At 39.6% G+C, this 16,146-nt stretch overlaps 2 protein-coding genes across 3 annotated transcripts; both read left to right on the forward strand.

The window, feature by feature from the left end:
• Positions 1–1,948: 1,948 nt before the first annotated feature.
• LOC149114688 (abl interactor 1-like) lies at positions 1,949–8,892 on the forward strand. Of its 2 annotated transcripts, XM_089284155.1 has the most exons (6): positions 1,949–2,405; positions 3,591–3,753; positions 4,199–4,651; positions 5,374–5,427; positions 5,751–5,909; positions 6,760–8,892. In XM_089284155.1, the coding sequence occupies exons 1-6, from the start codon at positions 2,046–2,048 to the stop codon at positions 6,924–6,926; spliced, it is 1,356 nt and encodes a 451-aa protein (XP_089140281.1). In that variant the 5' UTR covers positions 1,949–2,045; the 3' UTR covers positions 6,927–8,892. The 2 variants fall into 2 exon arrangements, with proteins under 2 accessions (XP_089140281.1, XP_089140282.1); XM_089284156.1 differs by lacking the exon at positions 5,374–5,427.
• Positions 8,893–10,284: 1,392 nt separating this feature from the next.
• On the forward strand, positions 10,285–16,134 carry LOC110047922 (abl interactor 2-like). Its single transcript, XM_089284154.1, has 5 exons — positions 10,285–10,759; positions 12,502–12,664; positions 13,200–13,958; positions 14,441–14,512; positions 15,466–16,134. The coding sequence occupies exons 1-5, from the start codon at positions 10,382–10,384 to the stop codon at positions 15,630–15,632; spliced, it is 1,539 nt and encodes a 512-aa protein (XP_089140280.1). The 5' UTR covers positions 10,285–10,381; the 3' UTR covers positions 15,633–16,134.
• The last annotated feature ends 12 nt before the right edge of the window (positions 16,135–16,146 follow it).

Here is a 16,146-nt window from a genome sequence, read left to right on the forward strand (position 1 = left end):
CCAGCAGCCGAGCCTCCTCACCCTGCTAGGGGGCTTGCTTGTGGTGCTGTCAACTGGTGGAGTGGCGCTGGCCAAATGGTGGAGGTCACGTGACTCCAGTTTATAAAATGGCTGAGATGCACATCAAAACTCGTGATCATATGAACGTAGTATTTTGAGGTTGAAATAACGATATTTTCGTGGACTTTTGTTGCATGAAATTCCGTGAATTTACTGCTTTAATGTTGTTTTCTATCTGTAACGACGTGATCTGTTCACAAAAATTCGTAAGATGAATATGTAACGGTGATCTGTGAAATAAGACAGCTAGAATCGACAATTTAATTTTTCATTTGTAAGGCCGTTATCGCTATGAATAGAAATACGAGATAGATAAGAGATGAAAAAACCCTTTCCTATTTTCCGAAAAGCAAGATCTTGTATCTCATTTCATCTTTAACACCAATCCCTTTTCAGAAACTAGATTAAGACATCAATATTTCACTTGATCATGAAAATCGCATAAAATGAAGAAACTTCGTAAAACCGTAACTATACATTTTCAAGACCAAAATATACGTTGTGATCAGAGGTTCTTTTTTTCTCTGTTCACGACACCGCAGCGGACGAAAACGAATGCCTGACGGCAGGTTGGACTAAATTATTGAGATTTTTATCCTTAGAAATGGTAGTTCAAACAGGTGCTCTAGTTGGAAACAGAAATATCTGAGGGGTGCATAGTAACGAAGGTATTTGCCAGAGTGTAATCCGGGGGGTACTCCCTTACAAGGGCTATATAGGTATGTGCGGCCCTAAAGGGTACGGTTTTTCAGCCGTTTTGGTCATAAATAGGGCATCGATTTTGGCCATTTTGGTCAGAAATAGGGTATGTTTTCTGCACTCTGGTCTTGAATTAAGTATGTTTTTTAGAAGAAGCTTTTTTTTCATCATTATCGATAAGACCGTCAACAAAAGCCCTTCATAAGTTATGTTAAGATCAACTGTGCCAGCTGCAACAGAAGTTTTGGTCAGGTCATAAATAGGGTAGGGAAAATCGCAGATTTTGGTCATAAATAGGGTTTTGGGAGGTGGGCCGCACACCCCCACCCAATTTTTCTGGGAATACCCCCCCTCCCGGGAGTGTAATATACCTGCATTTAGCTGATTGTATCGTGTGTTTGAGTTTTACCTTATAAAACTGAGTGCTCTTAAATGAAGATCCAGTAAAATGCTTTGGTCCGATGTCATTGTTTGCTGACAAGTTGAGTCGTTTCATTCTCAATAATGAAGTCGTTTTGGGATAACTGTTTTTTGAACAATAAGCATTAATTTAGATTGCAAAAAAAAAAAAATGGAATCCGCACCGTAACTTTAAGCGGAACCGTTTAAAAACTAAGGCAATGAAGAAAAGCAAATTATAATGGATGATTCAGCACGGTATCCAGTCACTTCTCTCAAAAGTGAGATCGCTCCACCTGATTTTGCTCCAACAAAGATATAGTTCACCCCAAACGAGTCACACAAGAATTAGCTTCGCACCATACAAAAGTAACTGCGCTCCAGACTCCGACATTTAGTAGTGCTATACAGGAGATTAAAAACAGACTACATTGTATTTTTCGTTCTTTAAGCGTGGGTGAGACGACCGTAATTAATCTGATTTGACATGTTCCTCATATTGTTTTGTAACTTCCTACATGGAGTGAAGTCAGTTCTCTTGGGAGCGATGCAGCTTCTTGCGGAGAGTGATCTAGCTTTTTGTGGGAGCGAACGTATTGGGAACGATCTCGCATTGGAACGAAGTGACCGTAATGAGCATAGACCTGACAATATTCCAGCACTTTGTGGGCGGATTAGATCTAAATGGCATAATATAATTTTTTGTAAAATTGTAATTAAAAAATAAATAAATTAACAAGTCTGCGAACAACCATCAAAGTTGTTTAATGCTCTTCAACTTTTTTAGGGACACAAACAATTGGAGTGAATTTTTTTTTTTTTTTTTTTTGCAACGAAAATGTCGGAAAGCTCGACACATCCAACCTCTGTTATCTACCCAGCATGCTATGCAAGCAACACAGACCAAGATGACGGAGGTGGAGAATGCGCTTCTATCTCTAATCGAGAAAGAAATCCCCGAAGGGCGCCAGGCTTTGAGAGATGGCCATGAAAACCTGGCTAAGGTGGCGGCATACTGCGAACAGAAGTATATAGAGACAAATAACCGATATAAATCTGGCGCGGATAGGGGTAAAGCGCTGGAAGAAACTAGAGCCGTTTTGGAGGAAACGAAACAATTCGCTACACAGTCGCTAGCAAGTGTTGCTTATCAGATCAATTCATTGGCTCTAAACATGCTCGGTTTGTTAGATCAACAATCTTTGAAACTGCAGGATATGGAATCGAGGATAAATCATATTTCGGAGGTAAGACTGTCCAAATGTTTACTTCAAAACAAACCTTTTACAAGCTAGAAAGATTGATATTGCTTTACTTTGCCAGAATGACAAACTACGTGTAAGACAGTACATTCTCACACCATCATAAGAAAGAAAATCCTAACATGGGCTAGCAGAGAGGGATTGTAAACTTCAATCTACAGGCGCATTGTCAACTTGAAGCTTAAATTACAGATTCAGCTCATGTGAGAACATTCCATTGTACTAAAACTCAGACTTACACAAGGCTTCCCCTGGCAGCAACTAGTAGGTTGATTTTCTATGAGTGAGAAACCATTTGGCTAATTGCTCAAATGAAAGTTCCCAGGTCATACAAAAGACGTTCTTTGAACCTCTGATGTTTATCTGGGCAGTTTTGAATTTCACAGCTGCAGTGGTCACACTAACAGAAATCCCTAAGTGTTTCACTTGCATGAAGCTAGAAATAACAGTCGATTATTGGATATTGTTCGTCAAAATTTGTGAAATTTTCTGACCTTTTTTACATTGTTATCAGCCTTCACAATCAAGCTCCAAAATGACCCAGCTTTTAGTCAGGAAGAGGTTGTTAAGGGTTGCAAATGGTCTCTGAATTACTTCCAGAGCTGTGAAGTGGTTGAGAGTATTGCTACCTATCCAAGAGACTGCAAAATAAATCTCATTCCTTTAGTTCTTGCTCCTTACCTGGCAAGCTTGACAAAACAAAGCAACTCTCAAGAGTTTGTAACAGGCTCGATTTTTTATTGGTTTTGAAAACAATGAAAAAGAGTAGAAGTTTAATGCCAGTGTCTTGACCAAGCCATGTGTTTGCCAGCTAGGCATGTGCAATTCAACCAGAACTCCAATATTTTTGGACTTCTAATCAGAACTTTCCAGAGCTACTTGTTTCCTGACTGCTCATCAAAGGGAACAAAGACTCTGGGAACAAGGTTTGTTTGGAAACTAACTCTATCCACAAAACTCCCTTATGAAAGGTATCAGCTAGCAAAAAGACAAAGAGTCACAGAGAATCTGTGAATAAGGTACTCCAAAAATAAAAGGGTCCTGATGAAACTTTTGAAACTCTTGACATGTAGGTCTTCAATTAGTCAATCAACAGAATACTACAAAATTTGTAGTTCATTTTCAAATTTTTTCACTGGATAGTAGGTAATGTTTTTATTGGTTTATTAGACTGTTGACATTCACAAAGAAAAAGTGGCACGTCGAGAAATAGGAATCTTAGCATCCAGTAAGCCAACTGGACGTACCCACAGAATCATAGCACCAGCAGAACAAGAGAAGCTTGTGAGATATGGAAGAAGAACTACTGACTACTCAATACTGGATCACTTGGGTAAAAAAAAAAAAATTGACAATAAATATTAGCCTAAGTTAACCTTACAGACGTTGCTTTTGCAATGATGCAGATTTCTTCTACTGAGGAGATTTCTTGAGAAATTGTGCACTGATGATGAAGCTCTAAAGTGATCCTTCTAGCTTCTTGGTCCGACACGTTGTTACATGCAAAAATCAAGACTGAGCAACAGTTTACTAATGTGTTGTCTGTTTAGGTCATCACACAGAATCAGATAGCCACTATATGCTATAGCTTGCTATAACCCTCTCCTATATCCTAATGGGCAATTTTCAGCTGTTAATATTCATTGTAGCTGCACTCTGAGACTTAGTGGAAAATATTAAATAAATTTGAAATTTGCACAAACAGTACTGTGCATAGAGTTAAGGTATTGTGCCCATTTTTGTTATGAATATTGACAACGTGCTTGACCTTTCTGTAGGGCATGGTGTCAAGACAAGTGATCGCCCAGAAAGTCGGCGCCGACCAAGCAGCAAAAAATTGAAGCCACAAGCACCAGCAGCTGCAGCAGGAAAGGGTAGCTTACGTCAACAGATGCCAGGTGGAGGAACCTCAAGAAGGACGCCACTTACAAAACCTCCGCCCCCTCCTGTACCTCCACCAATGCCTCCTTCTATTCCTTCCTCGGAGCCAGAACCACCCCCACCTTCCTCTGAACCAGTGCCACCTGCAGCTCCTTTTCCACCAGCTGGTGATGTCATGGTTCCTCCACCCCCTCCACCCATGGAAGTTCCATCTGCACCACCACCCCCTGGGATACCATCTCCTCCGCCACTTCCCGGTACTCCATCTCCTCCACCGCCTCCTAGCATAGGAGGACCAGTGGCTGCCCCACCTCCACCCCCATCCTTGGCAGCACACCTACCTCCACCAGGTGAATATGATAATTACCGTTTACATTGTTTTATTGATAGCATAGCCAGAGCTACTCTGAGCTACCCTTGAAACCTACGACAAACAAGAATTTGTGTCGCTGTGCATTTTCTTTTTAACTACGAAACATATAGATGCAACAAAAGTGTATATATGTAGCAGGGCTGTCAATAAGGGCTGTAACCTGTAGCACCTGCTACAACTGAGTATTTTTGCTGGGCCCTTGATGTTACAGGTGGACTTGCCTACAGCTGATCCAGTTCACTCAAAAGGTAACAAGTTTGTTACTTGGGTGAAGATCAAGGCTGCAGGTGAAAACTTAATGACAGCCCTGTGTAGGTAGGGTTGTAGTTGCTAAAAAAGGTCTGATAGCTAAGAATTACATTGAGCAGACTCCAAAAGATAGTACTGTGTGCCATCTTTGCAGGCAAGCCAACACAGATGTTTTGAGGCATAGGAAATCACCAAACACAATCCTGCAGCCGCCAGCACTGAGCCCTTGTAGCTGTTGGAGCACTATTTCACTCGCAATCCACCATCAAGTGTTCCACTTTATGACAATCAACTTTGTATCCTATGCAGTCATACTAATCCAGTTCTTCTTTTTTATCTAGATTTGTAATATTAGTTGCCATTTTGTGGCATAAATGTTTGTTGATTTCCCTATCCTCAGATGACTTCCAATCTATTCTTTAATAACACTTTTAAATATTTTAATTTCAGATTTAATTCCTCCATCTGAGGTTGATGGGAGTAGCACATATGCGTCTGTTGTTGGTAAGGGAACATTGATTTGCTGTAGACTTCTTTCGTTACCTAATCAATTTAGGGAGGGCAAATGGCCCTTCAACAAAATATTTATATTTAGCCATATTTCACTTGTCTCAATATTTTTCATGACACCTTGTCAGTGTCTAGATTTCTTTGGCAAGGCTAAGAAAGGTCCAGGCTTGCAGAAAAGTTTAGTCTCACCATGATGCAAAATTGCAAATCTTCTCTTCACATCTCTCAATTTCTGTGACCTATACCTCCAACATACTTGCTAAAATTAAGTTGACTTGGCTGCATATCTAATTAAGAATGCTTTTTCCTAATTTCAGATGCAATGAGTCCATTGCCCCCACCACCACCCTCTGAAGATGATTTTTATGCATCGCCATCATCACTACCAATGCCTGCCCCACCAGAGTATTTGTACCAAGTCCCTCCTCCACCAGTGGAAGGGCAGTCATGGATACCAAAGAACTACATAGAAAAAGGTACAACTGTTTCTCACAGAAATGTATTTATTCAGGTGCAAAAAAACCTTTGTCTCCAAGTTCAAGAAAAGCTGGTCCTCTGTTTGAAGCGATTTTTTAACTGGCAATTTTTGGTGCGTCAGTGGTACTGTATGTTAAGATTCAGTAAAGATTAGGAAGCACAAGAAGCTCTTTGCCTGACAATGAAAGTCATCTCTCTAACCAAACCATAATAGCACAAAGTCTGAAACATGCACTACAATAGAAGCCTTGTGGTCTGAAGAAACTTTATCATTTAATTTCAGAGCTACAGCTGTATGAAATAAGGGGATTGGGGGTGAAGGGGGTACCTTATCAAATTACAGGATATACCTCTTACTAAGCGAGTTTGAGGGCCGTACTGTAAGTAGCTGTAGCAGCACAGACCCAGAAGATGACGTTAGTAAGATATTTATTATATCTCTACTGTGTGTCTGATGCGTTTGGGAACGATTTCTATTCACAGGGAATGGCTTCAAATTTCTGACGCACCTGGAAAGAAAAACAAGTCAATTTGAAATCGTTGTTAAGTGACTCTTAAATCATTAGCAGGTTTTCATACACAATTTCAGAAGCAAAAGAAAGTTTAAACTCTTACTTGCTATAAAAGTTAAGAATACATGGTGATAAATCACAAAACATTTTGCCAACAAAAACAGCTATAAATTTTAGCAGGTCGTACAGTAGACTACAGCCTGCTAAATTGACCAATCACAACACGCATACTAACTGAGAGATAATAATTTTTGTTATGACATTTGGAGTATATTTTGGAAGAATGTTTATCATTGGTACATATATTAATTGGTGTAACTTGTTTGCTGTCTTTCAGTGGTGTCCCTGTATGAATATGAACGGAAGCTGGGCGATGAGCTGACATTTCAGGAGGGAGCTATTATATATGTGATCAAGAAAAATGATGATGGCTGGGATGAGGGTGTCACAGATGGAGGTGCAACTGGCCTATTTCCAGGAAACTATGTGGAAGTTTGCCTTTGATCTGAAATAGCTAATATCTTAATCTTTTCACTCCCTTGATTACCAAGGTTTTGACCCAAAGTAAAATTTGCAGTAATGTTACAAATAAGCAGCATGGAAGTTCTGTTAGATGGTTTCTTATGAATGGTGGTACAAAAGGTTGAATCCATAGGCTAATAGTATGGCATAAAGAACTGTACTATTTAGGAAATAGAACACATGTGCTGTGTTTCTATTGAGTTCAAGAAACACAAGTGGAAGTTTGAGAGAATGAGAAACGCTGTGGAAACACGAGCCAACAGGTGAGTGTTTCCACAGCTTTTTCAAGTTCTCCCAAACTTCCAGAGGTTTTTCTATAACTCTATAGATACACAAAGAACATGTTTTCTATTTCTTTTACAAAATTCCATGATCATCAAAATGTACGTCTCCTTGCTCACACCATCATTATGTCAGCAGTTCATGCTAGTTCTGTGTTTCTATAAGGTTTTTACCAATCTGCACGTATATTTTCTTTGGACTATTTTCTATATTCTGCCCAGTAGTTTTTAACTGAATTATGGTCACATTGTAAGATTTTATCCGCCGACAGAAAAATCTTCATGCAGCGTAATATTTTGATCAGTACCACATACAAGTACTGCATGTCAATGGTCACAACAACTCTTGGAGTGAAAAGATATCTGATCAATATAAAGAAATGAAGGGGGTGCTTGGAAAAACACCCTTAAGTGACTTATGATAAACTGTCAGATTCTCCTTTGTATTCCCTTGTGAAACACAAGGGGAATTTGACATTACATCAACAGTCACCAAGGGCCTTCTTCTGCGCACCCATTCAAGTGGTCATTTTTGTGAGTCAAAAAAAGTTCTGTAATATACCAACCATGCAACCTGAGAAAGTTAAGTGAACTACTTGCTGATGTTACTAATAGAATAATACAATATTAGTATCACCCAACTAGTGGACTAATGCAAATCCTGCATTATAATTGGCTACACTACTAGAGGTCTATTAGTAATAGTCCTCAAGTAGCGAAATTGGCGCAATCGAGCACAACACTTTGTTTCGTTTAATTCCCAAATAAACATTTCTTCAACTTGCATTTGCTAACTTTATTATTGTCTTTTCTATCTGACTAGTTGGGTGATACTAAAACAATTAGACCCTTCGCCATCAAGGGCCACGGGTCTAGTTGTTAATTATTTCAAGTCATTTTCAAAATAACTCTTATTAAATCACACATGATCTCTCTGTAAGAAAACATATAGGTGGGTGGGTGTGGGAAATGTCTTGAAACTCTTCCTTACCCTATGTGTGGCCCAAAATTTGATGCTCATCCCATTTTTACCTCAGAATCATACCCAGTTCCTGAAAAGAGTGCATACTTGTTTAAATATTATGTTAAAAATATATTCTTTGAGTAAGCCAAACATTCTAGAATAGTTGTACATTTTAAAATAATCACAAATATTGCAGAGTAAATTAAATATAGGTAATGCTTCAAGATTTTATTTTGCTGCCACTAATGCTCCAATTTTGATGTGGATTCCTCTCTTCTTGAGAATTTTTTCAATCACTGTGCAGTGGAATCCCGATTTTTTGAACCTCCAAGGGAAACAAAATTTGGTTCAAAAAATCAGACAGTTCAAGAAATCAGGATTAAAATTACAGTGTTCGACTGAGGAGAGGGAAATGATTTTTGGTTCAAGTTATCAGGAGTTCAAAAAAATGAGGGTTTGAGAAATCGGGATTCCACTGTATTACTGTGTCGCTCAATTTCAATTATGGAAAATATGTCATGGTTTATATTGATGTTGTTTTCCACATTCGACCTAGTATCTAAAAATCTATGGAAAATATTACGTGTCCCTTAAAATTAATGTGGTCACTCTTTTGCCGGGAAAACAAAAACAGAAGCTTGCCTTCTGCCATAGTTTACTGATTAATATGTAAATATTTTGATAAAAATAAAGATTTTTTTTTTTTGGACAACTTTTTGTTGAGGTCCAATGGTCCCACGCAGGAGTGGCCTCCTTGATGGAGGTAACTTTTCTCAACCCCCAATCCATCAGCCTTGGCTACCATCACCTGCTTGTTATCCTGGGTAACAGATACTTTATCTTGCATGTGTTGAGTATAATAAGCTGAAGACATACAAGATAAGTTGGTACACACGTGTGAAACAGAAATCTGGTAAATTAAATCATGTTTCCAACTGCATAGCATCAAAAGGAATATCTTCAAGGAAAAAAATGATGATTATTTTTTGTTGTTGTTGCTGCTACTGCTACTGGTTAGAATCACAAAAAGACTCTTGCAAAGGAGCCAGCCATAGAAAACAGATACCTTTTTCATTTCTCGCTTTATATTCCGGGAAATAAAAGACGAAAGCCATCAATACACTGCGTTCAATTATAGAGAAAAATAGCTCAGATAGTGCGGGTGTTGAGTAAATAATATGATCGCTCTATTGACGGCATGTCAGGGCTCGAAATTAACTTTTTCGTTCGGGAGCCAGCTGGCGACTAACGGAAAAATTTTGGTCGCGAACTTATTTTATAAATAACTTACACAAGAACACGATTTTATACGTTACTTTACATGCAAGAAAAGTCACAATTGAACAACGAAAACAATTAGAAACAACAAGAGTAACACTTAGATATAAAGCTACCGTTGTTCTCAGTTGATATGTCTCTAGTCCGCAGGTAATGGTTGTCTCCATAGTCATTTTATTTTTAAATGAAGCGAAGCATAAAACGTTTTAAGTCCGTGGTTTTCATTGTGAGAGAAACACGGGTCCTTGCGTATTTTCCCTTTGCTACTTCTTCGAAATGCCGTTCTTTATTTTTGACTTGCTTTCCTCGAAGGATTCAAAGTTTGGATTAACCTTTTGGCTGAATCTTCATTCCCCTCACGTAAAAACTCACGTAATTCCTTCAACTGATTGGCATCTGCCGCCATTTTCGCGGCAAATGAAAAGCACATGGTGTTGAAGTGCGCCTGCGATCCCAGTTTCGGAAGAAGCCGCTGAAACAATATGGTGCGCCGTGAACGCAGTATCGACGTGTCGAAATACATTCAATTTTTCCGATTATCTTGTAATATTCAGATATTATTTTACTGGGAACGGAAAGGTGAGTTGTATACTAGCTACCATATCCGATTGATTTCCTAATATAAAGGTTTAAAAACAAAAGTTGTGTCGTGGTTTTCTTTAGTTATCGGACAAAACGCGAGTCGCCAGCTGGCGACGAGTTCTGAAAATTTAGTCGCCAGTGCTCAATTTTTGGTCGCATTGGCGACCAGTGAGTTGCAATTTCGAGCCCTGCAAGTTTGTTTTTTGCAATCCTTGTGCGCGCGCTGGATTGCGCGTGAAAACTGTGTTCGGTCACCTTAAACACTTCCATCGCTCCACGTTCTTCGTTGTGACGGTTTCCGCGCGGAAATTCTTTTCATTTGTTGACCCGGCATGCTACGCTGCATGCAATTCAACGCTAGCTCCAAGATGTCTGAGGAAGTCAACAGTGCGATCCTGTCACTATTGGAGAAAGAAATCCCTGAAGGACGCCAGGGTTTGAGAGATGGCCATGAAAACCTGGCTAAGGTGGCGGCATACTGCGAACAGAAGTATTTAGAGACAAATAACCGTTATAAATCTGGCGCGGATAGGGGTAAAGCGCTGGAAGAAACCAGAGCCGTTTTGGAGGAAACGAAACAATTCGCTACACAGTCGCTAGCAAGTGTTGCTTATCAGATCAATTCATTGGCTTTAAACATGCTGGGTTTGCTAGATCAACAAGCTTTGAAACTACGGGATATGGAGGCGACGATAAATCATATTTCAGAGGTAAGGCATCGTAAACAGAGCTTTAAGAAAAAATTCGAAAATTTTTAGCCCCTAGGCTTGAGGTTAATTAATTAAATTTATTTTGCTCTCTTCTTCACAGTCGAACGGCGACAGTCATAAATAGAACGATCTAGACTTCCAGGGTCACTCAACTAAATATCTAATATTGCATAAGAATTCATAGCGGAGCTCCGGCGGCCCGAAGGGCCGCCAAGCGGAGCCCCATAACCATATAGGAAAGAAAAGGAAACCCATGAGTTGATTTTCTCATGGTTATCATGGCTAGCGGTATTGCACGTGGGCGCGTACGCACGACGGCGACAACGACGACGGAGTCGTGCAACATGGCCGCCATACTCCAAATAATAGGTTGATAGAGACATGCAGCCTTGGTTTACTGTGTACTTCTTTGATATTGGACATTCATGTTATGGTCAATTGACACCTGTCAAAACAAGGTATCCGCTGACCAGTATTACGTGACCACATCGCGGGCTCAAGTTTACAGCTTATCGAGGTCACGTATTTTTTGAAGTTGACTGCTGACTAAGTGCTGGTTTTCGATTGGATCGCGGGCTCATCTCAGGTTAACTTGTTGAAAACAGGGCACAATTGTTCGGAAGCCGGTTAATGCTAACCTAGGATTAAAAGTTAACCGAATTATAGCTTTTTCTTCTATACAAATGTTTTAAGTTGCTTTGTTTTGTGTATATAATGATTATTAAAACTCAAAACAGAAGGCCAAACAATATACAGAAAACCTCGCCACAAAGTTACAAAACTCAACTCAAAATTCTACCTTTTCATGGGTTATTTGACTCTGAACAACCCGGCCCAGGAGCTACGCTTTTAGGCTGGCCTAAATCTATATATTAGCATCCATTGTGACCGGTTTCGATCTTTAAAGAAGTCTGTCACAGACGTATTAAAGTGGACAGATGGCCTCGGACACCAGCCCTGAATTGTATATTATTGCTTCATGTTGAAACACTGATGACTGTTTCATATAAGTTTTCAATTGAAAGTAAAACTAAGGATTAAACGCAGGAACAAGATCAAAGTAAATTAACTCTATGCTAACATGATAACAGACCTTACATGTAACACAAGGTAGCCCAAACAATGTCATGGGTATGATTTCTTGGTTTTACACTTGAATTGAAAAATGTGAAATGAATTAAAAAGTGTTGGCTCAAACATAATCTGTGAAAGAAGATGCATTTTACAAAGAAAATGAATGACAAACAAGCACTGAAGTATACAACAAGCTGCTGTATCAAGTGCTGTGATATATTTTGATTATCTTCAATCTAAACACAAAACAGTTGTACTATTCGTAACTTTATAGTAAAACTGAATACATGCAAACTTGCTTACTAGCCAAATGAAACACAAAATTGCAGGCGAAAAGCAAGAATTGTTTTTAATAAAGAAGCATTGTTACATGCAGTACCAACAGCTGTGTAATATTTGGTTTATATGATGTGAATTTTAATAATAAATTAATTTTTGTTGTAATATGAACCTTTTTAAAAGATGGAATATCTAGATCTGTTTCAGTTTACAATTTAATTTCAAACTGAAAATTGCTCTGAAATGTATAGGACTTTTGAGGTCTGTTATGTGAAAGATCTGATGGAAGATCTAGATCTTTTAAGTCTTACAATCAGTAATAATATTATTCTTAAAGACAATGTTATTGTTTTTATTACTGTTAATTTTTTTTAAAAATCTGTAAATAGACTGTTGACATCCACAAAGAAAAAGTGGCTCGTCGAGGAATAGGCACCTTGGCTTCCAGTAAACCAACTGGACACAGACTTAAAATCATGGCTCCACCTGAACAAGAGAAGGCAGCAAGATACAGCAGAAGAGCAATTGATCCCTCAGCATTGGATCATTTGGGTATTTTATTTCTTTTTTATAACTAACCTGAACAAAAGAAACTCTCTCTTTGGACACTCACTGCCATCCAGACTACAAATTTTAACTTTTTTCAAACTTTAATAAGCCACCATAAAACCTCACACTACAAAATAGACTCTCTCTGACGTCATTTTGGTTGATGATTGACTTAACCATGTGACTGAGTACTAGAAGGGTGAATTACAGCTGCAAAGCAGATTGCAAGCATGTTAGCTACTAAGTATTACTATGCAGGCTTGTTTTCAAAATGTTGTCGTCTAAATTTGTTACGCATACATCTACCTAATTCACACACCTAAGAAAAACGGAAAAACAATCCTTGAGAATCAAATAAAAATTTACTTCTAGTTGTTGTTGTTAACAAATTCTTGTTACATTGCACACTATGGCATTTAAGGTAGCATTTTCACCATGTAGGAAAATGTAAACTATGCTTGTAGTTCCATTTATACTAGAGTGAAGATTCATTGTGCATTTATGGTTATTGTTACTAACACCTCTGATGTTATTGCAGGGCATGGTGTCACCACAAGTGAACACTCAGAAAAACGACGCCATCCAAGCTGTGAACTAAAGCCACAACAGCAAGTAGCAGAAAACAAGGGAAGCTTGCGGCAGAAGATGCAGGGTGGAGGGGCGTCAAAGAGAATACCACCTTCTAAACCTCCTGTACCCCCACCAATGGCCCCCTCTGTCCCTTACTCAGAGCAAGGACTGCCCCCACCCCCCTCTATACCCTTCCCACCTGCAGGTCCATTTCTGCCTCCTGATGACGATGTCATTGTTCCTCCCCCACCTCCTCCTCTGGGAGATCTGTCTGCTCCATTGGCTGTTGGCATTCCATCTCCTCCACCCCCTCCCGGTATAGGAGGAGCAGTGCCTGCCCCACCACCACCCCCTGGCATACCATCTCCCCCAACCCCTCCCGGTATAGGAGGAACAGTGCCTGCCCCACCACCACTCCCTGGCACACCATCTCCTCCACCCCATCCCAGTATAGGAGGAACAGTGCCTGCCCCACCACCATCCCCTAGCGTACCATCTCATCCACCCCCTCCCAGTATAGGAGGAGCTGCAGTGCCTACCCCACCAGCACCCCCTGGCATTCCATCTCCTCCACCCCCTCCCAGTATAGGAGAAGCAGTGCCTGCCCCACCACCATTCCCCGGTATACCATCTCCTCCGCCCCCTCCCAGTATAGGAGGAGCAGTGTCTGACCTACCACCACCACCTTCGTCAATGCTTGATGGTGCAGCTCAATTACCTGAACTAGGTAACTACACTTGGTTTTGTTTGCACATCTTTGACCTTTGTTCAACATTAAGCAAATTGCCATTTCCTCATGCGAGGTTGATGGCAGTTAGTGCCAGTTATGACTCCATTGTTGTTAAGGAACCCTTCATTTGCTGTGGATTTTGTTTGTGAACAGATCATAATGATCACCCCCCTCCCGCCCCCATTGGTCTGACCCAAGCAGGATCAACCAGACAATGAAGGTCTACCAGAGTTACAATTGCTTGTAGAAGTTTGCTTCACCTCCAGCATTGGGTTAAAGAGATAAAAATGCCTGAAATTTCAGAAAGATGTCAGGACTGAACAAAGAATTTTTGCTGCAGGGTGTTGGGGATCGGTATATTTTCTAAGTGCAACATGTGTCGCAGTCAAACATCTGCAAACTGCAATATGTTAATTGTCAAAGAAGTTAAATTAAAAAAGCAATGTACAAACTCTGGTTCCTTTTTTCCATATGTTCAGATTCCATGAATCCTTTACCCATACCACCAGAGGAAGGGCTGTCATTGACACCTAAAAACTACATTGAAAAAGGTAGGTTTCTATTTTTCACTGGTGTGAAAATTTTGTGAAAATATCACATGTTACAAGAGTGGGACAGAGAAAACAATCTGAGTGCCTCATGGGATTCAACGCATGATTTCTCAGATGTATCATTCAGGCGCTCTAAATACACTGAGCTGTAACAGGTCACTCAGATTTATAATTATGTCTCGCACATGCTGTATACTGATCCTTGCATTGCAGCATGCAAGATGTGTGTCAATTGTGAACCAATGGCACAGCTCACCAAGTATCTCTCCAAATCCCAGTCAGGTTGGTACCCAACTGGTATCTGGCTGGCATGCTTGCAGCACATATTTGAATATTTTGTCTCTTGTATAATTTTTTTATATTCTTGTTTATTATATGGCTGTGTCTCACAAGGACTGGGAGCTACCGAATTCACGAATTTGATTGGCTGAAATCGATATTGACTGCGGTCTAGATTTTCCCATCTAGACCGGCATCCAGACCGGTTTCATTTTGCGTTGAAAAAGTAGCAAACTAAAATACAAAAATGTTCACCATTTTTTTAAATTTTCTTCTCAATCATTTATGGAAGTGCCAAAAAGCCTGATGACAAAAAAAGGTAGAGAGGACGAGCAAATTTTGGCAGGTTTAAGCATCGCCATTCGCTGTTTTTCTTTCTTTTTTTTTTTTACTTTCTTATATAATATGAGATAAGAGGTGTGCACAACAAGCTCTGCTTTCACAAAAGGTCTTAAACATTCTGTAAATAATCTCTAGCTGTTAAAACAGTGGTTCTATAATTTGGCAAAGACCCTATTAAATCCTCTGGAAAACATTACTATAGTTAGGGATGTGTGGTTTGAGTAGCTTATTATCAGAAAGCACTATACATGTGAGACTTTAAGGGACCTGTCAGAGTGTACGTTCACAAGTTTATGGTAGACATAATTTGAAACTTGTTTGCTGTCTTTCAGTGGTGTCCCTGTATGAATATGAACGGCAGCTGGGCGATGAGCTCACGTTTCAGGAGGGAGTTATTATATATGTGATCAAGAAAAATGATGATGGTTGGTATGAGGGTGTCACAGAAGCAGGCGAAACTGGTCTCTTTCCTGAAAACTATGTGGCTGTTTGCCTTTAACATCTTTTAAATGGGCATGAAGACCTAGAAGAAAATTTTCATTGTTATAAATAACCTGCATAATTTTGCATGAACATGCTTTTACTAGGGATTCACGTACTGCTCAGTGGCTTTCATTTGAATAGCCACAACCAGGATTTGACTTCATCCACAGACTGAAAGTTAGGGCCACACTGTACAGCATAATCAAGAAAAAGTTCTGCTCAATAGCTTTCATCTCAGTCACTCATTAGGCTTTTATCAAAGACTTTAAACTTAGTACCACCTCATACAGCATAATGAACAGCAATGAATGAAAGTACTGCCCAGTTGCTTTCATTTGAACGGTCACACTAAGGGTTTCATGTATTTTTTATTCATTTTAAGCTTGTCATTTGAGAAATTTGCACATTTTTATAGTGTCCTAGAAAAAATAAAGTACTGCAGAGTACCTTGGTTGTCCCAAGAGTGGATAATTCCCCAGTTAAATGCTATCCCGTAAATTAAACAAGCGTTGACAAAACTTACTGTGATG

This window comes from Orbicella faveolata, unplaced genomic scaffold, assembly GCF_042242905.1.
Source record: "Orbicella faveolata isolate gen_17 unplaced genomic scaffold, um_ofav_v1 contig_13, whole genome shotgun sequence".
Classification (NCBI taxonomy): Eukaryota; Metazoa; Cnidaria; class Anthozoa; order Scleractinia; family Merulinidae; genus Orbicella; species Orbicella faveolata.